The 25095-nt window shown below is 42.4% G+C and overlaps 1 protein-coding gene across 3 annotated transcripts in view; it reads right to left on the bottom strand.

Annotated features, from left to right (window-relative positions):
- Positions 1-23805, bottom strand: part of BICD2 (BICD cargo adaptor 2) — a 153531-nt gene extending 129726 nt beyond the window's left edge. The window contains exon 1 of one of the 3 annotated variants that reach the window (XM_073592313.1): positions 23358-23805. In XM_073592313.1, coding sequence (XP_073448414.1) covers positions 23358-23600 — 243 coding nt within the window. In that variant the 5' untranslated portion in view covers positions 23601-23805. The remainder of the gene's footprint in view (positions 1-23357) is intronic. The other 2 variants (XM_073592314.1, XM_073592315.1) reach the window with 2 other exon arrangements.
- Positions 23806-25095: the final 1290 nt, after the last annotated feature.

Genomic DNA, 25095 nt, shown 5'->3' with positions numbered 1-25095 from the left:
CACAAGACTACATTGATCAGCATCGCCAGATGTGGTTATTGTGTGGCAAGAATGCACAAAAATCCAACAGTGCGGTTGTACAGAAGTTTAATCAGCAGATCGACTTCTGTACAACCTCCCTTCCCATACATGGACTGATATTCAGACTGTCACTACTGAACTGCTCAAATTTTGATCCATGTATAGACAGCCTAAAGCAACCAGTCCACTAAATGTACATTTCATGTTTACAATAACAATAAATCTAAAGCAAATCTATCACGTCCATGCAGGACATTGCAACAGATTCACTTTGGATGAAGGAAAAAAAAAAAAAAAAAAAAAAAAATTGACAGAATTGCTACACAGACTTTATTGTAAACTAAAAATTACCTTTCCTTTTCAACCTGCAGCCCCAGTACTTTTCTGTAAAATTCAATGCAATATGGCCACCCAAAGGTCTTCTGCATGCAGTTGGTATACAAAACTTCCCCAGAAATGTCATTTTCCACTTATATGATTGGCTCACTGATTTTTAAAGTCTGCATTAAGATACAAGTCAGATTTCAAGCATATTCTGCAATAGGAATGCAAGATTTGGTAAGACACTCCCAAATGATCACTTCTAAAAGGGGTGCAGACCCTTCAACTTTCCTCATTAGAACACCGAAAGTGCATCAGCTAATTCATAATAGAAAAAATCCACTCCCATTCAGATTCACTCCACACAAACAACTTTTTCTTCACAGCAGAGACAGGTAGGAATCTGCAACAAAGTCTGTTAAAATTCATGTAACGTATCATTGATCACCGAGAGGTGGTTGCTTTTTTTCTCCCTCAAAAAAAAAAAGTGGGAGTTACACTTTAAAAGGATAAGTTAACTTTTACAAAAAAGCAGGAAAGGTAGGGACCTGTAAAGCATTACACCCATGATCAGCTGATCGTGGGTGTATTGCCAAGGTCCTGCAGACTGTGTGTAGCTGTCTGCCTGCACCTCCAATACAGGCAGGCAGTTACGTTCTGACAGGAAAGGCTCAATGAACTAACCAGAGCGATCAACAGCACCCCGGTAGTTCACTGAGAACTAAATTCCGACAGCTGGAAAAGCTGTCGAGACTTGTAGTTTTCCCATTCACAGAACACGGTCAATGAAGGGCAGAACCCGCACAGTCATGGAGTTTTTTTTTTTTTTTTTTTGGATAGGGACAGCTAGCGGAGGGGGGAGAAGATCCCCCGCTCACTGTCAAAACGTGGACTCTGTGGGAATGCGGGGACTGCTGCATTTGTAACATGCTACACCCCGAATATGGGTGTAGCATGTTTCAAACAGTGAACCTATTCCTTAATGCTGGCTACGAGCGCAAAAAGAAAAAGATGAACACTATCATTATGCCTAAGACACAAGACATTAACACTCATGCATATTCATTTATGTTATACAAATGTGACCTTTCACACAAAATTTGCATGAAGACTACTTGGAGCACGCAGATAATTTTAAAAACGTGCAGATAATCTTCAATACAGCAGTCACCATACAGGGAGCCGAGACCAATCCGAAGGAACAGCTGTGAAGAAAAAAAAAAAAAAAAAAAACAACCATACAAGCAGTTTGTGTTGTAAACTGGCACCTAATGGTGAAGGGATTTCGGCACCGAGAATACGTCCCATTCACAAGTCTGGGGGAAGATTTATATGTGCAATATACACAAGATTCAGACAGCAGCAGTCACCATCGTTTTATATTTTGAAAACCTTTTCAGGACTGCCAAGGAAACCAAGGGTTAATGGCCCTACATGGGAAATATTGGATGATGGGATGAAGCTCTGAGAAAGCAGAAACAAAGTATAATATTCTATTATAGGCAGTAATGTGCAGACATGCCTGACAAACGGCAAGTAGTAGATCTGCATACAGGGTAAAAACGTACAGCTGCCCGAGTGTATATAACACCAGCTTTACAAAAGTAACTGACAGTGCCTCATATCTGAAAAGTGTTCCCCACACCCATCAGCTCCCAAATGGTTGCCAGGAGCTAGAAGATCATCTTCCATATAGGAGGCCCATAGACTCCCATTGTTCTCTGATTTTGACAGGTCTGGGCAACAATGGAGATTCTGAGAATATGAAGTTCAAGGCATTCTTCTCATTCTAGCAATGGGATATATGGCTTCTACCAAAAGAGATCAAAGCTGTTCACATAGAGCCAAAAGCTGACTTCTGGGTCAGGATGTCACTCCTCAAGTGCCTTAAACATACACAATGACCACCGCCTACTAAAATGTAAAAAACACAAAACACACGGTAGAGTTTATAACCACAAGTGGATGTGTAGGAGTGGCTATAAAAGGCTGAAAAGGTGACCCTGGCTTAAGGACCGCGTCATTTAGGGCCATCCCAAGACCCCTTTCACACTGGAGGCATTTTAGTGCCTGAAAAAAAACCTCATCTGCAATCCCAGTGTGAAAGCCCGAGTGCTTTCACACTGAAGCGGTGCGCTGTGTATGCTAAAGCACCCCTGCCCATTGAAATCAATGGGCAGCGCCACCGAAGCACCTGCAAAAGCGCCTCGGCAGCGCCAGAAAAGTGCCACAAAAACTAAGGTGAAGCTCAATTTATTGGTGATGGAAATGATCCTGCATTCTACTGAATTAGAAGACAGAAAAATGAGTTAGAAGTTATGTAAACTCTTGTAGGACACACAAGAAAGATTTCACAGGAACAGGACAAGATAATACAAGTCTTCTGATTTGTTTTTTTTTGGGGGGGTGGGGGGGGGCACGTTCCTTTAAAAAAAGGGGACTCCATCTTTTTGGATCTTTTCCAGGGTCAGCAACTACTTCCTGGACTGAGATGGTTCAGAGATGACAGAAATCATGTATTTCTGGAGCCTGTGCAGTTGTCAGCTGTTCACAAACATCTGACATAGATAAGCCCAGGAGGCCAAAACTCACCTTGAAACAAAGTTACAATGTTGTGGTCTGATCACCAGAGAAGAGCAGACTGAGAAAATGCTTTTTCCAGCATCAGACTGATGACATCATCTCACCCTAGGCAAAGTAACTGGACTAAAGCTGGCCATACATTATACCATTTTCTTGTTCAATTTCCTTTAGATTTTTACCTTCAACTGTGTGATACAAGGGCCTGCCTGACTGCATAAGGTTTTGGTAAATCTAAAAAAGAAAGTTATGGAAGAAAATTGTATAATGTATGGCCAGCCTAAAGCTCAAGGCCTGCTCATTAATGATAAAAGGCAGACCTCATACATTTACAGGTCAACTTTAACCCCATCCTGCTACCTCCCAGTGACTATTTAAGTGGGTCTTAATGCTGGTAGGTGGAGGCGATGTCCTGATCCTGCGATTTCTGCAACTGGCTCTCACAGCATTCACATGATCGGCCATCCCACCATTCACAGACAGAGCTGTCAGTGACAGTGCACTCTCAGCACACAACCTTGGACCTCCATGAACAAATATTTGCGTTAAGGCCCACCCTTCTTGTCAACGCATATAGGGGTTATGGTGGTGAAAAGAGTTTAAACACATTGAAGAGTAAGAAATCAGCAATAAACTTTCAGTTATAGATCAGTGGCTCTGGGGTCTATCCAGAGTAGACTAAAGATATATTTGGTTAAAATAGCCAGTGTTAGACCTGCACAATTAATCGTCAAGAATCGTTATCGCGATCTTGACTAAAGTGTTTCACAATTCTTTCTATGCAAAGAATTCTCTCTGCTCTTCTGAAGCCACAGCCCTCAAAAGAAAAGGAAGGAAAAAACTGGGCAGTCTGCCAAGAATCAAAACATTTTTTATTAGTTGAACTTAAGTATAAACTTTGTAACAATTTGTCAATGGAATAGAATGTTTAAGTGAAAAAAGTTTAACCACTAAACCTTTTTCTGACATTTGTTGGTTTCAAGTTAAAATCTTTTTTTTTTGCTAGAAAATTACTTAGAACCCCCAAATATATATATATATATATATATATATATATATATATATATATATACACACACACACACACACACACACACACACACACACACTCAAAAGGGACGGTTGTATCTGTAAGATTAGATGTCCAGCGCATCCCCTTATATTAGATGTCAAGAGCCATCCCAAAGCAGAAGTTGAGTCCCCTACTCTCCCTAACATCACAATGCACCCCCTTCCTTATGCTGCTGCTGGGAAGAAGCTGGATGCATTGCTTGAAAGCAGAAAGTAGGGGTCTGGAGGAGGACCAGAGGAGGGCTGGAGCTCTCCTGCAGGAGAGGTGTGAGAGCCATATGAAATGGCCTGGAGGGCCAGATTCGGCCCGCGGGCCTTGTGTTTGACACCTGTGCCCTAGAGATTAAAATGGTGGTTGTTGCAATATTTTATGTCACACTGTATTTGCGCAGCGGTCTTTCAAATGCAATTTTTTTTTTTTAATTACTTTAATGAAAAAAAAAAAAAAAAAAAAACAGTAAAGTTAGCCCATTTTTGTATAATATGAAAGATTTTACGTCGCAAGAATCGTGATTTTTTATGCTAAGAAAAAAAAAAATCGTGATTCTCATTTTGGCCAGAATCGTGCAGCTCTAGCCAGTGTTATTTTTGTCTGTCTGCAATCGTAAGCGGGTTATTATGTGGGACATGTACCGAGTCTTACCACCCAGATTCTGACCATTCCCCTAATCTTTGCCAGCAAACCACACTGTAATTAAAAAGTTGGCAATCTTTACAAGGAAAGTACCGAATGCCAGTCTATAGAGGCTCAGAAAATGTGCTTTGTTAGCTTATTAGATGCAAAATGTACAATCTTATTAATAAAAAGTATATTGTATTTACAGGGTAACCACCTATAGAAATAATAAAAAAGATATTATAAAAATTGAAAAGGTGGGTTCAACACATCTATTCGTTTTAGCTGTGCTTTACCGTCGTTTTTAGCTGTGCTTTTAACCCCCGCTAGCGGCCAAACAAGGGGTAAGAGCGCCTGTGTTGCGGCGCTTCCAAAGTGCTGCCCATTCATTTCAATTTCACACTGCCCCAAAGATGCTGTTTGCAGGACTTTTTTTTCCCTGTCCCGCACGCGCACCGCCCCACTGTGAAAGCACTGGGGCTTTCACACCGGGGAGGCATAAGAGGCGAGTTAGAGAGAGTTAAACTTCCCTCGTTTACAGACCAAAGTTCATTCCTTTGATCTAAGAACGAAAAGTTACAATGTTTAGGACAATGTTGTGAAAAACTTGGCAGGCTGCCCGTTTTTTTTTTTTTTTTTCTTTTGACAGCCGAGTGAGCAGAGAACTCTATACACTTGTTACACAAATGAATCGGAAAATTCTGCATAGAGATCGTGGGGGGGGTGGATCGAGATCACATTTTTTTTAACGATTAATCATGCAGCTTTAACTCCGTTTCTTCTATTTTCAGTATTTACCAAGGATTTTCCAACCTCGGAGGGAGCTGCAAGGTGGTGGACCCTGCGTCAGATTTGGTTGCTCTGTGAGGGACACCCTCTTGTTGGATATCATTTGCTCACCTTTGATATCCTTTAAAAACATATATATTTCATGTTCGAGTGTATAACCACTAATGGATGTGTAGGAGTGCCCATAAAAGGCTCAATGTGACCCTGGGTCAAGCATGTCATTTAGGGCTATCCTAAGGGATTTTTTTTTTTCCCACTTGAGCGTGGATTATACTAGGTTGTTTTTACCAGAATTTACATGTGTCAACCTTAATTAAACCAGCATCTCAACCCAGGAAGTAAATGCTGATCTGAATATCACCCAAAGAAAGATGGCTTCATTTTTCTGGAAGGAAAATCCAGAAACCTACACATTCTGTACACTCCCCTCCTGCCTGTGGGTACCATTTACCAAATAAAACCTACTTACCTAAATCACAAGGCTGCCGTAATCTTTACCCTTCAGTGGCATACAGCCCTTTCCTCAAACTCTACCCACATCTACTATCATGGTATGGCAACCAAAGTAACTTAAAATATTCATGTTTTATTTTCCCTACAAAGGAATCATTCTATAATAAGACCCCATATCTTCTCCTGGAGCTCGCCTGTCTCTCCCCCACTCTGATTATTCTCTGAGGGGAGTCCTGGTTTTTCCTATTAGAATCTGTTATTCCCTCAGTAGCTCAGAAAAGCGAACAATACTACATGCTCATATATAATTGATGGTGCTCAGCCTAAGAACAGCCACCGGAAATCTGAACATCAGACGAGTGTTCATTCACAATTCCATATTCTACAGTCTATGGTGGGGATATTTTATGTGACAAAAATCCAGCTTTGTATGACAAAGGTTCTATGGCCTAGTTGCTTAGTTACCGCCTCCAGTAAAATGTTGCTCACAGACTGTGTACGCTGGAGCTAGGCCTGAAATAAAATGCTTAGGAAATGAATCACACTTCAAGGGGGTCTCGTTCTCCCCCAGCATTCCCGATTAGTCAGGACATGAAATATAACAGCCAGTGTGTCTCATACAGCACAGAGCTTGTGCAATCTGAAAGAAAAGCTTCATGTTCATTCTATATAGGAAACCTTATTTTTATGTGTGTGACTAACTCCGTTATGGCCGGTATACAGTATATCAAATATAGCCCTACAAAGAGAACTTACCCCTTCCAGGTTTGTCATGGAAGATCCAAGCTCTACAGAGTAAATCTAGCAATACACTCAAACTATCAGGTGGTTCCTGATGAACTGGCCACAATTTGTTCAATGGATGACCCACCTGGTACAGTTCCATTCAACAAAAAAAGTAATCAATCCAAATGATTTCGAAGGAGCCTGCTGGAAATAATTTTAGCTGAACGGCAGCGGCATCCAATCAAACGCAGCTGCCGTTCAGGTATTCAGACAACAGCTTCTGCCAGCTGTCTGCATATAATAGTCCAGCATGGCGAATAGTCCTATTACGCTGTTTACCAGGCTGAACAAATGACATCTAATGCCACATACACACGAGCGGCCTTTTTGACTGGACTGGTCCATCCGACGGACTTTCGGCAGACTTTCCGAACAAACTTACTTGCCTACACACGATCACACCAAAGTCTGATGGATTCGTACGTGATGACGTACCACCGGACTAAAATAAGTTGATAGCCAATAGCTGCCCTAGCATACAGACGAGCGGACTTTTCGACCGGACTCGAGTCCGTCGGAAAAATTTGAAACATGTTCCAAATATAAAGTCCGTCAGATTTTCGACTGAAAAAGTCTGCTGCAGGTCCGATTAAGCCCACACACGGTCGAATTGACCGCCGGACTCGGTCCGTCGGATCAGTCCGGTCGAAAAGTCCGCTCGTGTGTACGTGGCATAACAGTGTATGGCTAGCTTAAAAGTTACTTTTGCCTTTGAAACAGGTTACCTATTCCACCCATATTTAGGGTGGAACGAACATGTAACAAGTTACAGCTCCTGCCTCCTCTCCCCCTGATCTCTCCTCCCTGCGAGGGTGGGTGGGGATCTTCTCCCCGCACCCACTGTCAAAATTTAAAAACAGAGCGAGCCCCCCCGCAGAGCCATGTCGTTCAGTCACAGAGTTCTATGAATGAATTAACTAAATCTGTCAGCTCCGTAGTCAATGGCTTGTAGTTCTCAATGTCCTTTTAGTTTATAAATTCTTCCCGCCATTCAGTAACTGTCTGCCAGCGGGCTGACCAATAAAAATAAAATAAATCCGTTCACACATTTAAGGTGGATGGAGGAATCCTCCCCGCTGTGGTACTCTAATCTGACTGCAGGGACTTCAGTCAGACTCAGAATACACCGATCAGCACTGCAGCTGAATGAGCAAAAGAACATTTTCCAACATTCCTGGTCCAGAGATGTCGATCATTAGATCAACTTCTCTTGAGTAGGAACGGCCATAGATTGATCAAAATTCGGCCAGTCCTTTCTGAACCAGACAATTTTCAATCCATCTATGGGCAGCTGAAGTGTGGAGACAAAGGTGGACAAAGCAATTTCATGACTTTCATCATCAATGTTGTGCAAACACAATCTAAGAATCAGCCTCTTAAGTATAACTGATTCACTCCATAAATCTAATTTATTACAGTTTTTCAGAGAACAAGTCTTGTATACAGAGTCATCTTAAAGGGTCAGCTCACCCAAAACTGCTTTCTCAATACATGGCAGATGCTGTAGTTAGCCCACCTGACAGATTCTTACATCTCTTGTGGGACTCCATTGGCGAGATCTCGGCACACCTGCTGTGGCTATTATGAGGGATTCCCACCACCTCTGCTGGAATTATTTAATGGAAAAATGCAACCGAATAACACCACCACCAAGGCCCTGTTCAAGCATGTGCATTTTAGGTATTAAAAAAAAAAAACTAAAAATAATTTCTAAAAAAAACCCTGCTTGTGGCATCTTTGATGTGCATTTTTATTAAAAAAAAAAAAAAAAAGTCACATTATACAGCGTTCAGTGGTAACGCACAGCACAGATGTGAACCTGCCCTAAAAGGTGGAAGGGAATACCTAAAACATCCAGGAGGACAAGCAGTGTCAGGGACATCTTGCTGTAGGGGTGTCTAAGACAAAAAAGGTCTGAGGCTTGCACAGCGTACCAGGGGCAGCCCATAGAAAAAAAGTCAGTTTTGTAAAGACTGTTTCAGAATATTAAAACCCAACAAATATATAAATCTATAGGATTAATAATAAATGTTTTTATTGTCATATGTCATCTTCCTTTCAATCTAAATTCTGTATACTACAAAACTTTCTCATTCCCCGTGTAATGGCGAGCGAAGACACCCTAGGACAGGAATTGTGTTGCGTTAGGCCTCATGCACATGAGACGCTGTTAAACTCATGTTCAGAGCAGTTGGACACTTTTTTCAACTGGCCCTGAACACATTCAATGTTATCCTATGTGTCCATGTACACAGTCTTGTTTTTTGGCGTTTTTAGGCAGTTACGTTTAACCTCGTTTTTCCAGAAGCAAAAGTTTTCCACGTTTCAGATGCCAAACGCGGCTAAACGCCGGTACCACATTTAGCTGCATTTGCGCTTATAAGTGTTTTTAGAGGAACATTTTATGACCCGACTTTGAGGCCCCATATCTCGGGGCCACTTGGTGCTAGGAACCCCAAATTTGGTGTGCTAACACAGTTGGACTAACAACATATCCAAATTTGGGGTTCCTAGCCCTAAGATACGGGGCCCCAAAGTCGGGTCACAAAATGTCATTTTCTGCTGCAGAAAAGTGCTTGACATTTTGTGACCCGACTTTGGGGCCCCATAACTCAGGGCTACTTGGTGCTAGGAACCCCAAATTTGGTGTGCAAACACAGTTGGACTAACACTATAACATATCCTAGAACCAAGTGACCCCGAGATATGGGGCCCCAAAGTCAGTTTGGAAAATGTCATTCTCTGCTGCAGAAGTGCTTGACATTTTGCGACCCTGTATCTCGGGGCTACTTGGTGCTAAGAACCCCAAATCTGGATATGTTGTAGTGCTAGTTCCATACTGTGTTAGCCCGCCAAATTTGGGGTTCCTAGCACCAAGTGGCCCTGAGATACGGGGCCCCAGAGTTGGGTCGTAAAATGTCATTCTCTGCTCTGCAGACGCTTCTAGACGCAAAACACGGTAAAACACAGCTAAACGTGGCAAAACGGGCGATTCTAAACCCTGGTTTCAGCTTTTAAAAACATGTGTTCAGCGGAGTTTGCACCGTGGTCTCGTGTGCACGAGGCCTTATTCGCAGTATTACAGCAGATAGAGATGGGGGGAGATTGCTAAAGTCTCATGCACACAACTCTCCTAGAAGCCTTGCTCCTGGCAGGAGCATTTTGGCAAAAATAAATAAATGATGATTGTTAAAAAGTGTGCGTTAATAATTTGGGCATTAATTCATTTCATTGGTCAGAATTTATTATGGCCACTGAGATGAATTAATGCTCATGCGTGTTCCTAGCGTTAACACACGTTTAGACAGGTGTGGCAGTGGGCGCTTTTTCCCCTACCTCTAATCTCTCCTGCCAGTAAAAGCTGTTAAAAGCCTATGTGTGCATGGACACAGGATTAATTACATGTTGGGGAGTTTAGAGGCAGGAAAAAAAAAAAAAAAAAAATCTGTGTAATGCAATTTGCCAAACCAGGGTATCAAAAACAAAACTAAGCACCCCTGGAATATTAATGCAGGAGTGCTTAGTTTTGTTTTTGACACCCTGGTTTGCCAACTTGCATTACACACAATTATACAACCCCTGGCAAAAATTATGGAATCACTAGTCCCTGAGGATGTTCCTTAAATTGTTTATTGTTGTAGAAAAAAAAAAAAAAAAAAAAAAAAAAAAAAAAAAAAAAAAAAGATCACAGACATGGCCAAAAACTAAAGGCATTTCAAATGGCAACTTTCTGGCTTTAAGAAACACTAAAAGAAATCAAGAAAAATAATTGTGGTGGCCAGTAACAGTTAGATTTATAGAACAAGCACAGGGAATAAATTATGGAATCACTCAATTCTGAGGAAAAAATTATGGAATCACCCTGTAAATTTTCATTACAAACACGAACACCTGCATCAGATTAAATCTGCTTGTTAGTTTGTAGGTAAAGAGGGTAAATCATCACGCAGTGTTGCACAAGATGTTGGTTGTTCACAGTCGGCTGTGTCTAAAACATGGACCAAATACAAACAACATGGGAAGGTGGTTAAAGGCAAGCATACTGGTAGACCAAGGAAGACATCAAAGCGTCAAGACAGAAAACTTAAAGCAATATGCCTTGAAAACAGAAAATGTACAACAAAACAAATGAGGAACAAATGGGAGGAAACTGGAGTCAACATCTGTGACCGAACTGTAAGAAACTGCCTAAAGGAAATGGGATTTACATACAGAAAAGCTAAAAGAAGAAAGCCATCTCTATCACCTAAACACACAAAAACAAGGTTACAATGGGCTAAGGAAAGGCAATCGTGGACTGTGGATGATGAAAGTCATATTCAGTGATGAATCTCGAATCTGCATTGGGCAAGGTGATGATGCTGGAACTTTTGTTTGGTGCCGTTCCAATGAGATTTATACAGACGACTGTCTGAAGAAAACATGCAAATTTCCACAGTCAATTATGATATGGGGCTGCATGTCAGGTAAAGGCACTGGGGAGATGGCTGTCATTAAATCTTCAATAAATGCACAGGTTTACATTGAAATTTTGGACACTTTTCTTATCCCATCTATTGAAAGGATGTTTGGGGATGATGAAATCATTTATCAAGATGATAATGCATCTTGCCATAGAGCAAAAACTGTGAAAAAATTCCTTGAAGAAAGACACATAAGGTCAATGTCATGGCCTGCAAACAGTCCAGATCTCAATCCAATTGAAAATCTGTGGTGGAAGTTAAAGAGAATGGTCCATGACAAGGCTCCAACCTGCAAAGATGATTTGGCAACAGCAATCAGAGAAGGCTGGAGCCAGATGGATGAAGAGTACTGTTTATCACTCATTAAGTCAATGCCTCAGAGACTGCAAGCAGTTATAAAAGCCAGAGGTGGTGCAACAAAGTACTAGTGATGTGTTGGAGTGTTATTTTGTTTATTTGTTTTTCATGATTCCATAATTTTTTCCTCAGAATTGAGTGATTCCATAATTTATTCCCTGTGCTTGTTCTATAAATCTAACTGTTACTGGCCACCACAATTATTTTTCTTGATTTCTTTTAGTGTTTCTTAAAGCCAGAAAGTTGCCATTTGAAATGCCTTTAGTTTTTGGCCATGTCTGTGATCTGCTTTTTTTTTTCTACAATAAACAACTGAAGGGACATCCTCAGGGACTGTGTATAATAAAAAAATATAATATAATATATTATTTATATATATATATATATATATATATATATATATATATATATATATATATATATATTTTATTTTTTTTTTCCCCTGTCACACAGGAATATGATTAATCACATGCATTCCAGATCCATCAGAATGGAAGCCCTGCCGAGCAGCTCAGAGAGTGAGATGTGCACCCACAGGGCTCAGTGAAGTTATTTCGACAAATACCCCTGCTGTCTTGTTAGAAGCAAAGTGGGATTTGTATTAGAGTTTCTATGGTGACAACCTGAGCAATGAGCTAGTCAGTGCCAGCTACAGAATACATTCATCCACAGAGCAGAACACCAGAAAGACCCTATGACAATGCCTATGTACAAGTGGTGTAGAGGGGACAGACTTCTTCTATCATATTATTCATTATGTTCGGTGAGCAGGTAGCAAAGTTTAATTCTAAACAAATTGTACATTCTTCATGAATCTATCAATATGGACTAGGAGGAAACAGCTATAATGAGTTTTAGTGGGAGTGCAGAGAAAGAAAACATTTGCTGTATTTAAGTTTAGCACAGACAATGAACGCAAGTGTGTATACCGATTATTATTACTAAGCTTACCTCCCTTACAGATAATCACTTCCCACTCCTACACATTTCCTGATATCCTATTGTATTCATGGTTGATTCACTCTGTATAGTTATTAAAGCCAAACTTCAGCCAAAACTGTATTTCCTTTTTAAGGTTTATGATTGAATGGGCAAGGTCTGCTTATACCCTCCTGTCCACCTTAAAGAGGTTGTAAACCTGATTCACTTTTAAACAAACGACACACCTGTAAGACAAAGGTAAATTGAGCTAGTATGCATCGCATACTAGCTCATTATGAAATACTTAAATTAAAACGAAGCCCTGGCGCTCGCACACCGCTGACATCTTCCCTGGCATTACTTCCGGGTTTGCAGATGGGTTTGTGATGGGCCGGAGCCATGATGGATATGCGCGGGAGCAGCCAGTAACGGCACAGGCGGTTGATACTTCACAGTGCATTCACCAGAGCTAATGGCTGCTGCATCTGAGCCAGTGGAGGAGAGAGCCAAGAGCCTTGGCATTCGTGCACATTGTTGGATCAAGATCAGGTAAGTGTTTGGGGGGGGGGGGGGGGGGGAGTTGCATGCAAAATCTCTATAGGATTGATTAAGATTGTGGCATAAAATATGCAAAAAAAGTTTTAAGAAGAGGCTGTGGAGCCCCAAAAAAGTGGTACAGATCAGACAGGGGACAGATGAATAGGTCGGGGGGGTCACCCCAATAAGTGTAACTGCACTCAAAGTGTAGTACATAATTTATGGAAATCAGCAAAGCTCTACCACATTCACTAAGCCTTGGGGGAAAAGGAGTGCAACTGCACATTCTATTTGCCTTTAGTAAGTACAACCCATGGTGCCACTCATTTCCACATGCTACCTGTGCCCTGTGATTGTAAAGACTGACTGAAACAATTCCTCTATGTCCTGGTGTTGGTAAAATCGTTGACAGCATGAGGGGAGCCGAGTGACACAAAGGGTAGCATTGCAACCCTGGTAAAAAGCTGGCAGTTGCCAGTACATTGCTGGTCAACCGGAGAACAAACCGCGTTCAAATATGGTGCCATACATTTATCTCAAGGTGTTAAACGTTCATACAGTAATTCTAGAGCGAATGTCCACTTTAAGCACAGGTTGAGCCTTGCAAACCCTCCCTGGCCCTCAGCAATGATGTGTCACCAGAAAATATGTGAATTGCCTTGCCTTTGCTGCTTCAAATTCTTGTCATTAAAAAGCTTTACATTCCTGAAATACCAGCTTGTTATCAAAGTTCTAATGAACCATAGAGGATGCACAAGAGCTCCTGGGCCAGTCCTTGGTATGAGATATAGATAAGAAGAAACTGTCAGGAAATACAGATTTTTCTACAACATCCAGAAATAACTCTATTGGCCTTCTCAGCAGGAATAAACCCAGGAGACACACGGAGGAGAACAAATACTTTCATAGCAGACATCATTAGTGTGTTCCAGATAGAACATATGATAATATGCCTTATTTTATGGCCATTACTTAGCCATTTCCTCCGCCTGACAAGTAAAATAACTTGTAATAACTATCCAAGTATAGCAATGTCACATAATTGGAACATTTTATGGATATTCTATTCAGTTTAGTACGAAGATTTTCAACACTCAGATAAGTTGCATGCAAATCCATGTGGGCTTTAATTATCTATTTATATTTTGTGGAAATGGAAACAAGTATCCTGTTACATCTTTCATTTTTTTTTAATAAAAGTTGTGTCATATTATTATCATCATTATGTTTCATGAACACATTTGTAGGCGTATCCTTTAATAGTTATTTTGACATTTTAACAGCCATGACTTGGCCGGTCATCTAAAGCCGGTAATACCAAGACATGTTCTGGACTGATTTCAGAATGGAGCACACTGCTCAAATCTATTTCACTTTTGATTTAAAGAGGAATTCCAGGTATGGGATATTTTTCCATAGTTTGGACCAATGTAACTATGTATACCCCATACCTGCCTCATGCTCCTGGAAGTTGGATATCACTGGAATAAATATTGGCGTCTACACCAGTAATCTCCACTTGCTTCCATGTTCTGTGCTGAGCGGCCGGCCTGATACAGGAGGACGGCACCACCTTGTCTCTCTACCTCATCCAATCACAGAACGCTTTGCATTCATTCAGAGGATGCAAATCATAATGCACTTAACATAGTAGAAAAAAAAAAAACCTGGTGGAGATCACTGAAGTAGCGGTAGCGATTCCCAGCTTCCAGCAGCAATGGTTACATTGGTCCAAACTGAATCATTGTAATCATGTAAAAAATGACCATGCCTGGCAGTATTCTTTAAAGTAATATGTATCGATATTCTGAGAGGTCAGTTTTACTTCGTAAACCACTGTGCATGCAAGTACAGTTGCTTCAGAGCTTAGTAAATGAGGTAAAGCTTCACTTTGCAAGGAATACCCAATCACATGGAGAAAAAAAAAAAAAAAAAAAAAAAAAAAAACACACACCACAACCACAAAGCAGTTTTGCTTGCGTATGATTGGATGATGGAAGTCAGCAGACCTTTTCCTCATTTACTAAGCTCTGGAGCAACTGCACAATCGATTGCCTTTTGTAAATCCACCCCATTGTGTTGACCCAAATTTTAAGATACAGTTGAAATAATATGTAGAAAACCCTCAAAACAAAAAATGTAATATAACTGAAGCTTACCAATAGGGATGAGCTCAGGCCTGGTCGGATGCTAGTCCCACAGAGGCTGGTTAGCACTCAGTCCAGTCCATGTGAACATGATACACAGCAGCATACATTTAAACCTACACTCCTTGATGTCTGCTTGTTCCTTGCAGCTTGTCACTTCTTTTTAAATTTCCTTATAAAATATCACTTTCCTTCATTTCTATTTTTAGGATGGCTCTACTGCCTTATGCATAGTATCAGGGACACTGTTAGAAATCATGGGGCCCTGTACAGCCTTTCTGACGGGCCTCCACACCCCCTCCCCCCAGAGGTGCAGCGACACCGACCTTATCCCCCCCCCCCAAAAGTGTAAAAAATAAATAAATGTAACTCCTCTTCTCCCAACTCCTGAGCCCTTCTGTTGACATATTGGGGCCCAGGAAAATGTAATTTAAAGTGGTTGTAAATCCTTACAGACCACTTTCCCCTACAGTTAAGCCTAGATTAAGGGTTACCTGTAGGTGCTTGATATCTCCTAAACCTACACGGTTTAGAAGATATTTACTATTTCCCTGTACGAGTTCTTCTGCACATGCACACACTTGAAAGGCCACCCTGTGCCGCTTCAAGCTGGGGTCATGTCGTGATTGGCGGCGCATGCGCGGGATCGACGTCAAGCGACTCCAGCCAGTCACAGAGCCGGAGTTCGCGGCCCCGGAGGGAAGAGGGGTGAAGAATGCGCGCTAGCTGCCAGTGAGGAAAATCGGGGACATGGCAGGCTCCTGTGTCAGGTAAGTGACACATAATGGGCTACTATGCGATGCATAGTAGCCCATTATGCTTTACTTTTGCAGGGAAACAAAGAGGAAGTAAAACCCATCAGGTTTTACTTTCTATTTAAGTTATGGTAAGCCAGTAGGAGTGGGGGGAGTGGTTTAGTAAAGTCAAAAATGTATTAAAGCGGGGGTCCACCTATCTATCGTTTTTTTTTTTTGGAGTTCATTCACAAATTTTTCTTCTCATGATTATCTACTCACATGTTCTGTGTAATAAGTCCGCCTGTGTCCGATTTCGTTGTAAAGAATAACTTATAAAATTCACTGAAGGCAGTTTCCATCTTCATTGTGGGCATTTGAAGCCCACAAGCATGTATTTCCTGGATGCAGTGAATGCTGTGCTCCCAGCATTCACCAAGATGTTGTGATGACGCTGTTGCACAATGCATGCTGGGAAGCCTAAGACTAGCTCCCAGGGGACTGTGGGAGGTCTGGGAGAGGCTAGAAACACGCCTACTCCCACAGGAGGAAAACCAGGAAGTGCTAAGAAGATAAAAAAAAAAAAAAAAAAAAAAGGTAATTACGACGATTTAAATTTTTTTACACAGCATGTCAGCATCTAGGCAAGGAAGAGAATGCATAGAGATAATGTTCAAAATTTGGGTGGAACCCCGCTTTAATATAGATTGCCTGATAATCTGATCATTAGTACACAGCTTTCAGGAGCAGATCATGACAGTTCATCCGAAAATATACAAAAGGGCAAAAACAAAAAAAATTTCCTTGTAGGATAACAGAACGAACAAGGTAATTAGTAAAGTATTTGTACAAAAAAAAAAAAAAAAAAAAAAAAAAATCAATCATGCGAGTAAGACCAAGCATGCTCAGCAATGAAAGAATACATTACAATACATCACTTCCAAAGTTGTATTCCGTCGTATGACAATTTTCATAACTTTAGCAAACTAATGCTTTGTAAACAGGATACTAGCATGGAAAAAAAAAAAAAAAAAAAAAGAAGGAGGACGATTATTCGTTCGATATTCTTATCATGTGTGCTAGCCATTACAGGATCCCTTGGAGGCACTCTTAGAAGTGCTCCTGCCTGGGACTATAGTAGGGGTCAACCGATTGTCGGCGGCCAATATTCACTTTTTGAAGCATCGGTTTCAAAACTTACCGATATTGTGTCAAGGGGTTGTACCGGGCAGCTGCAGGCATCACCTCGGTACCGTTCTTTAGAGCGGGCGGACAGCCTTCTTGCAATAACAAACGATGCAGCTCAGCAGCTGTTTGGCTGTTATTACAAGCAGTGGGAGGGGATGCCCCCCTCTCGCTGCTCACCCGGGTTCTTCAGTCCCACCTGGCATGTCCGGCGGCTGGCCAAAGACCCGAACAAAGGTCTCTGATCTAGTAACCCGGCAGCAATGTCATGTCATCACTTCCGGAGCACTGCCATCCTAAGGGCGCCAGTTTTAAAAAACAGAAAGTAATCAAAGCTCAGAAACCCAGGGGTGCACGTCAGGCCCCGGCTCCTCCTCCCACAAAGACCATGCTGGGAGCTGGTAAAAGAAATCACATGTACCATACAGCAGCATTGTAGATGGTAAAAATGGGCATTTCACACGATTTCATTATTATTTGTCTTTATTTAGAAAAAACATGAAGATTGTTTATACTATTTTGTGGATGCAGGTAGATCAGTCATGTGACCTTTACGTGACAGCTACTCTGCACAATCCCTGATCAGAAGTTCAGAGATGCGGTGTTGAGTGAGAGGAAGGGAGCGGCTTTTAGAAGATAAAATTGGAAACAATTATGGTCATATTTTGTTGAAAACAAAGACAGTGTAGATTTACAAAGCAGATATGAATAATTAAAAACGAAAAAACAAAGGAAAGCTTTCCCCAGAAATACTAGTTGCCTGGCCACACTGCAGACCAAGAATGTCAGAACCAAAGGGGGGCATTTACTGGAGATTGCAAAATCTGGTGCAGCTGTGCATGGTAGCCAAATTCCAAAGTTTACCTAAACAAGCTCAAGTTAGAAGCCGATTAGCTGCAATGCACAACTGCACCCGATTCTAATGGCTCCAGATTTAGTAAATTGCCCCCCAAAGAGCCTTGTTTTGGTTACAGCAAGGAGGATCAGATTAAGGCCTTATGCACACTGGACATTAAAAAAACGCGAGTAGTTTTGCAGAGAGTTTTTCAACGTTTGTCAGTGTTGAGCTTTTTTTTTCTTAAAATAAATGGGATCAAAAACGCCAGTGAGCCGTGTTTTTGAGCGTTTGACATTAGAGCAATTTTACAGCTGAAAAACTCTTCTCAGAACTCACTAGATTTGGGGTTTTTTTTACAGCACAAAAACACCCGTCAAAAACAGTTCATAACAGCATATGTGTGCATGGATACATAAAGATAACATGATGGGGAGTTTATTGACTGTAGGAAAAAAAAAAAAAAAAAAGACATCCGACGCCAAAAACAGCAGCTGTAAAAACGTCCAGTGCGCATGAGGCCTTTTAGTCAGGTAACTATAATTTTCAGAAGGAGGTGGTCACACAACCACAAATCACAACCACCTACTTTAGCTATTGTAGAGATCTCCACAAAGTCTCTGTGCCACTTCCTAGTGCAGACTGTGGGCGCACAGAGTGCCCACGAATCAAGATTTTGCTCAACACAGGAGCGTGCATGCCGGCGTGGCTCCAGCGGGACCCTGCAAAGCAGCAGAGCCACCCAAAAGATCAGAAGAAGTTTCTTTCCAAGTTTTCAATTTTTTATTTGGTTGAAATGGGAAGACAACCAACAAACTATATGAGGTTTAACATTTTAAAGTGGTTGTAACCCACAGGGTTAAAATTTCATTATCCTCTCGGTTGAGTCATGTAATGTCCCCCTGTGACTGCTTTATAAAAATTAATAAATTAAATGCAGCTATATAGAAAGTTAACAGAGTGCCAATCAGCGCTCTCATGACTCGCCCACTCTCTCCTCTCTCGGCCTGACAGCTGCAGCAGGCGAGGCCGAGATTCCCCTGCTGACATCAGTCAGGAGGGGAGGAGGAGAGAGGTGCCCCCCGCCCGCTGCAGTCGTCACGTGAGAGGGGAGAGAGAGATGGCAGGTCACGCGAGTGCCGATTGGCACTCTGTAAACGGGTATATATCTGCTTTTTTTTTTTTTTTTTTTTTTTTTTTTTTTTTTTTTTTTTATAAAAAGTAGTCACAGGGGGACATTACATGAATCAACTGAGAGGATAATGTAAATTTAACTGACCACATTGTCAGGGCACAGCAGCCATGATATACCGTGGTCAGTTTACAGAGGGGAGGGCAAAAACTGGCAGGATCTGCCAGGTATTTCCGGTGTTACAGGGGGGGCAAATGACACAGCACAAGCACTTTACTGTATAACATGCTTTAAAAGGAGCAGGATGTTTTTTTGTTTGTTTTTTTTTTTTTTTTTTAAGGTTAACAAAAACACTTTAAGTAAATAAACCTCAACGCCCAACCACAGATCACATCTGCAAAAAATAAAAAAATAGGATTATTACATTTTTCCTACTTAAAAACTTATTTTCCTGTTTTTCTTATATGTATACTTTGTTTAAATACAAATATAATCTAAATCTCAACCGCAAAATCCTGCCTTGTGAAAGGACAGTCAGGAAATAAACAGGAAAACATATCGCATATTAAATTCCTCTGATAACACAGACTAGAAGAGTGGAGCTATATTTAGCCATGTAGAAGATTTTGCAGAATGCAGGGTACACAGATGACTTGTATCAGTTGATGAAGCACTTCCAGGCCTGTTCTCTTCTCTGGCCCCTGATCCATAGGAGGATGGAGGGGGGCTGGGAGCTGAGCAGATGTCTTGGGAAGGGCAGGCTGACAGTGTGCGCAGACTCCCAGCTCACACAGGATGATGCCACATCTCCCAAACACACAGCAAAGGGGACTGCAGATCTGAGCTGGCTTATTTCAGAAAAAGGATGACTTGGCGAGACGCACCATGTATAACGCTCCAAGAAATCAGACCCTCACTGTGCAACACACTGAGCCACAGGGCTCGATCATCCCTACTTTATGGAAATGGTTTGTTCCAGCATAATGACTGCAATCGGCATGCAGCAAACCTAGCACATCCATGTTTTTCCATGATGACTAAAGACACTGCGTCAACATCAGGAAATGGTTAACCCTACAAGTGCTGCCGCGACATTCCCGGGAGTATGCTTTGTAGTATACAAGTCTAGGAAACCTCAATAAAAAATTTAAATTTAAAAAAAAAAAAAAAGAGAGATTTCCTTCCATTGATGATGCAAACGACCTCAACTTCACACAAAAATCTAGTACAATGCCAATGTCAAAGTACCAGCAATGCCAATGTGAAGGGGAGGGCTTAACTGGCCTAAGGTGTCACATCAGATTGCCTTCACTGATTTCTACACAGACATATTATATACAAGTTTGTATAAGGTATTAAAAATGAGCATTTCCATATGTTCCCGAAGATCCAAACCGGGTGTGAATGAGTGACATTAGATGCCAGCATACAAGAGTGACATTAGATGCCAGCATACAACGGGTCATCACTCAGGAATGTTGCTGTCTAATGTATCTGCTGGCAGGAAGATCTCTACAGGCTTAAGGTGAAAGTGAATGTATAAGAGGCAATGGATGCCAAAAGCATGCCTTGCAGTATGAGGCCAGCAAAATACATCACCAATGGCACCACCGGCACTGCTTGTACCAACACAGAATGTCCTCAATAATGACAGTGAATGTGACCGGTAAGGTGATACAGTAAGAGATAAGAAAGACGTGGCAGTCTACATGACGGGCAGAATGACTGGAGTCGCCAGTTTGAACAAAATCATTAGGCAAGTGTGAAAAGAGTGGTGGAGACAACTGTGTGTACAAAGTGTCCCTGGCAAGGTCAGGCGATTAGACCAGATTAATAATGACAGTGCCCCCTGGCAAGGTATACAATATGAATAGGTGTATGCCATGACCCTGGCAGATATACCATATAAAGCCTGTGCATTGCTGTGCCACAGGCAACCTATATGACATTTTCTATAGTGTATCAGGAAGAGTGATGCCAGTGTCTGCAGTGTACTTGGCAAGGGTACATGGATAGTGCCAGTAAACTCAGTGCCCCTGGCACCACGTGTGATAACACTAAATGTTGTCAGTGTATGTAGGGGCTCTGGTGAGGTATATGAGATGATGGTAATGTAAGCAGTGCCCCTGGTGTGGTATATGATGCCAATGTCTGCTGTACATCTGATGTGGTATAGGAGATGATGTCAGTTCTCTTCAGTGCCCTTGGTGGGATATATAAGATGGTGACTGTGTATGCAGTGCATCTTGTGTGGTATATGATATAATGACAGTGTCTGCGGTTCCCCGGGTGTGGTATATAGGATGATGGCAGTGTATGCAGTGCCCCTGGCAGGGGACATGACCTGATGGCAGTGTCTCTGGGGTGAAATATGGTATGATTCCAGCCCTCTGCAGTGCCTCTGGTGCAATATAGGATGGCAGTGTCTACAGTGCCTCTAGTGTATTATGTGATATCAGATCTCTTCAGTGCCGCTGATGTGGTATATAATGCCAGTGTATACAGTGCCACTAGTGTGGTAGATTATGCAAGCCCTGTGCAGTGGCCCAGGTGTAATATATGATGGCAGTCCTGTGCAGTGCCCCTTGTGTAAGTTAGAGCAAGAAGGCAGTGTATTCAGTGCCCCTGGTGTGGTAAATGGTATACGATGGCAGTACTGTGCAGTGCCCCAAGTGTGGTAGAAGGTAGGTAGGATGGCAGTCCTGTGTGGTGCCACAGGTGTATTATATGATGCCAGTTTTGTGCAGTGCCCAGACTACCCTACTCTCACCTCCCTGGTGTAATGCATGATGGCAATGTATGGTATTCAATGGCAATATATGGTATGGTGGGATGTTGGCCCTGTGAAGTGTTCCCAATGTAATACATTATCCCTGGTATGGTATATGATGCCAGTCCTGTGATATGTCCCTGCTATGGTATGATCTATGATGCCAGTCCTATACCGTGCCCTTGGTACGGTATAGAATTCCTTGTTTTCCCCTCCTCCCTAGTTTGATATATAATGCCCCTAGTCCTCTCACATTCTTGGCATGCTATATGATGCTCTACCCTCCCCACCTCTCTGGTCAACCTCCTCTCTCTCACCTCCTTGGTATGGTGAATGATGGCAGTGCATGGTATGTATATGCCCCCCAGTCTGTCTCTCTCACCTCCTTGGTATGAGATTATATAACAGTGTATATACCCCCCAGTCTCTCCCTCATTGGTACGAGATATATATATATATATATATAGATATATATATATATATATATATATATATATATATACATACATACATACATACATACTGTTTCCCCGAAAATAAGACCTAGCGTGATTGTCAGTGATGGCTGCAATATAAGCCCTACCCTGTTTCCATGAAAATAAGCCCTACCCTGAAAATAAGACCTACAAGGACTTTAACTAGGGCTTATTTGGAGGGTAGGGCTTATATTGCAGCCATCACCGACAATCACGTTAGGTCTTATTTTCTGGGAAACAGGAGAATATATATTAAATGCCCCCCAGTCTCTCACCTCCCTGGTGTGGTGGGTATATATATGGGGAAGTGTATATACCCCGATCTCTCCCTCTATCACCTCCTTGGTCTGGTATTTATAGGGGGCATTGTAGGGTATATACAATGGCAGTGTATGTGTGTGTGTGTATATATATATATATATATATATATATATATATATATATATATATATATATACATACATACACACACACACACACACACACACACACACCTTCTTCTTGGTATGGTATATATGGCCAGTGTAATATAGATCTATACATATATGGGGTAGTGTATATACCCCAGTGTGTCTCTGACCTCCTTGGTGTGGTATAGAGGGGGGCCAGTGCAGAGTATATAGAGGGGGGGGGCAGTGCAGGGTATATAGAGGGGGGGGCAGTGCAGGGTATATAGAGGGGGGGGCAGTGCAGGGTATATAGAGGGGGGGGCAGTGCAGGGTATATAGAGGGGGGGGCAGTGCAGGGTATATAGAGGGGGGGGGGGCAGTGCAGGGTATATAGAGGGGAGGAGTGTAGTGTATATATAGGGGGGGCAGTGCAGGGTATATAGAGGGGGGGGCAGTGCAGGGTATATAGAGGGGAGGAGTGTAGTGTATATATAGGGGGGGCAGTGCAGGGTATATAGAGGGGGGGGCAGTGCAGGGTATATAGAGGGGGGGGCAGTGCAGGGTATATAGAGGGGGGGCAGTGCAGGGTATATAGAGGGGAGGAGTGTAGTGTATATATAGGGGGGGGCAGTGCAGGGTATATATAGGGGGGGGCAGTGCAGGGTATATAGAGGGGAGGAGTGTAGTGTATATATAGGGGGGGGCAGTGTAGTATATATAGGGGGGGCAGTGTAGTATATATACACAGTCTATACCCCCCAGTGTCTCTCTCACCTCCTTGACCTGCTCCAGCTCCCCCCGGACGGTCTCATACTCCAGCTCCAGCTCATCGTATTGCTGTTTCAGTTGCTGCTTCTCGTCCAGCACCACCAGCCCGTACTCGGCCGCCTGGATCTTCTCCCGGGTGGTCTCGCTCAGCTCCTGGAAGAGCCTCTTAATCTCTGTCCGCAGCCAGTCGGATCCGGACTGCATGACCAGCCTGTCAAAGTCCTCCTCGTCCATCCCATGGAGGGCCATGTCTGGGAGGAGCCGCTTCCTTGTGTCTCCGGACTCCCCGGGGTTCCCTCCCCGCACCCCGACTCTCAGAGCCCGCTCCCCCTCATCCTCTGTGCTGGGCTCGCCGCTCTCACTGGCAGGAATGCGAGCCTCAGCCTAACCCTTCTCACAGGGATATGAACTAGGGAGCGTCTGACAATGGCCTGTGAAGGACAGCCAGCCGGAAGAAAAGACGCAGGCTGGAGGGAGCTAAGGAGAGAGTTCATTTAAAGACGTTCCCTAAGCCGGGTGAGGGTAAGGCGCATGCTCAGTAGTGACCTGGCTTTTGGCAGGAGTAGCACACATTTATGGGCACAACACATGGCTGGGCTTGGAGATCAAAGCTGGTGGGCAGCTGTGATGTTTGCTGAAGCCTGCTGAGATTTGGGGGAAGCAGGAGACTGTCCTCTGGACTTATACTGATAGTAAATAAACCTTATCTAAGGAGACCTGTGAAGGCTGACAGTGCTGATCTGTATCTGAAAATGCTGATTGACTGGCTATCAAACTAAAGCTGCCCATACACATATACATATACATACACATATACATTTATTTGCCTGCAGACTAAACAGTAAAAAATGTAAAGATCCTCCATCCATGCTACAGATGAACAAATCCAACTGTATTCGGACAGCCAGCTGACCGCTGTCAAAACATCCACACAGCAGTAGCATCTGATTGGATGACAGCTAACAACTGTACATTTATTTTCACCATCAGCCCATCCCCCACAGTTATTACCTTTTGTATCTCTTGACCCTCCCTCTTAGATTGTAAGCTCTAACGAGCAGAGATCTCTGATTCCTCCTTTAGTAAACTGTATTGTAATTGTACTGTCTGCCCTTATGTTGTAAAGCGCTGCGTAAACTGTCAACGCGATATAAATCCTGTATAATATTAATGACACCACTTTTCAGCAATCCAAGGAGGTTGAACAGAAGACGGCAAAAGGGCCATTCTCTAAAGCCTCGTACACACAATCAGATTTTCGGACGTCCGTTTTTTGTGGCATGCTAGTCTCATGTCAAAAGTGAAGAGGTTACTCACAATACGAAAATTTTCGTCTGACAGAATACAACATCAGAAGTGACGTCATGTGTTGAATAGTTTTGTATGTATTCTTTCGATACTGAGCATGCGTAGTCTTGCTCTTACAATTTTTTTCGTACAAAGATCGTACTACTGAAACTAAATTCGAAAATTGAGTTCACATCCGACAAAAATTTTATAGTCTGCACATCCAGCTTTTGTCTGATGAAAAAGCGAAATCGGCTGTCGAAAGCACCGTACTAACGATCTGAAAATCAGCAGACAGCTCGCCATACGAATTTTTCCATCGTGTGTATGGGCCTTTAGGCCTGATTCACACCTATGCATTTTTAGTGCTTTGTGCGTTTTGCAGATGGAAAATCTGCATACTTGTTCAGGGTTGGTAACTGATAGGGTCAATGTTACAGCCAATTAACTAGAATTT

This window comes from Aquarana catesbeiana, linkage group LG07 (assembly GCF_042186555.1).
Source record: "Aquarana catesbeiana isolate 2022-GZ linkage group LG07, ASM4218655v1, whole genome shotgun sequence".
In the NCBI taxonomy this organism is placed as follows: domain Eukaryota; kingdom Metazoa; phylum Chordata; class Amphibia; order Anura; family Ranidae; genus Aquarana; species Aquarana catesbeiana.
The sequence above is the reverse complement of the archived record's forward strand: the minus strand, read 5'-3'. Positions and strand labels throughout refer to the sequence as shown.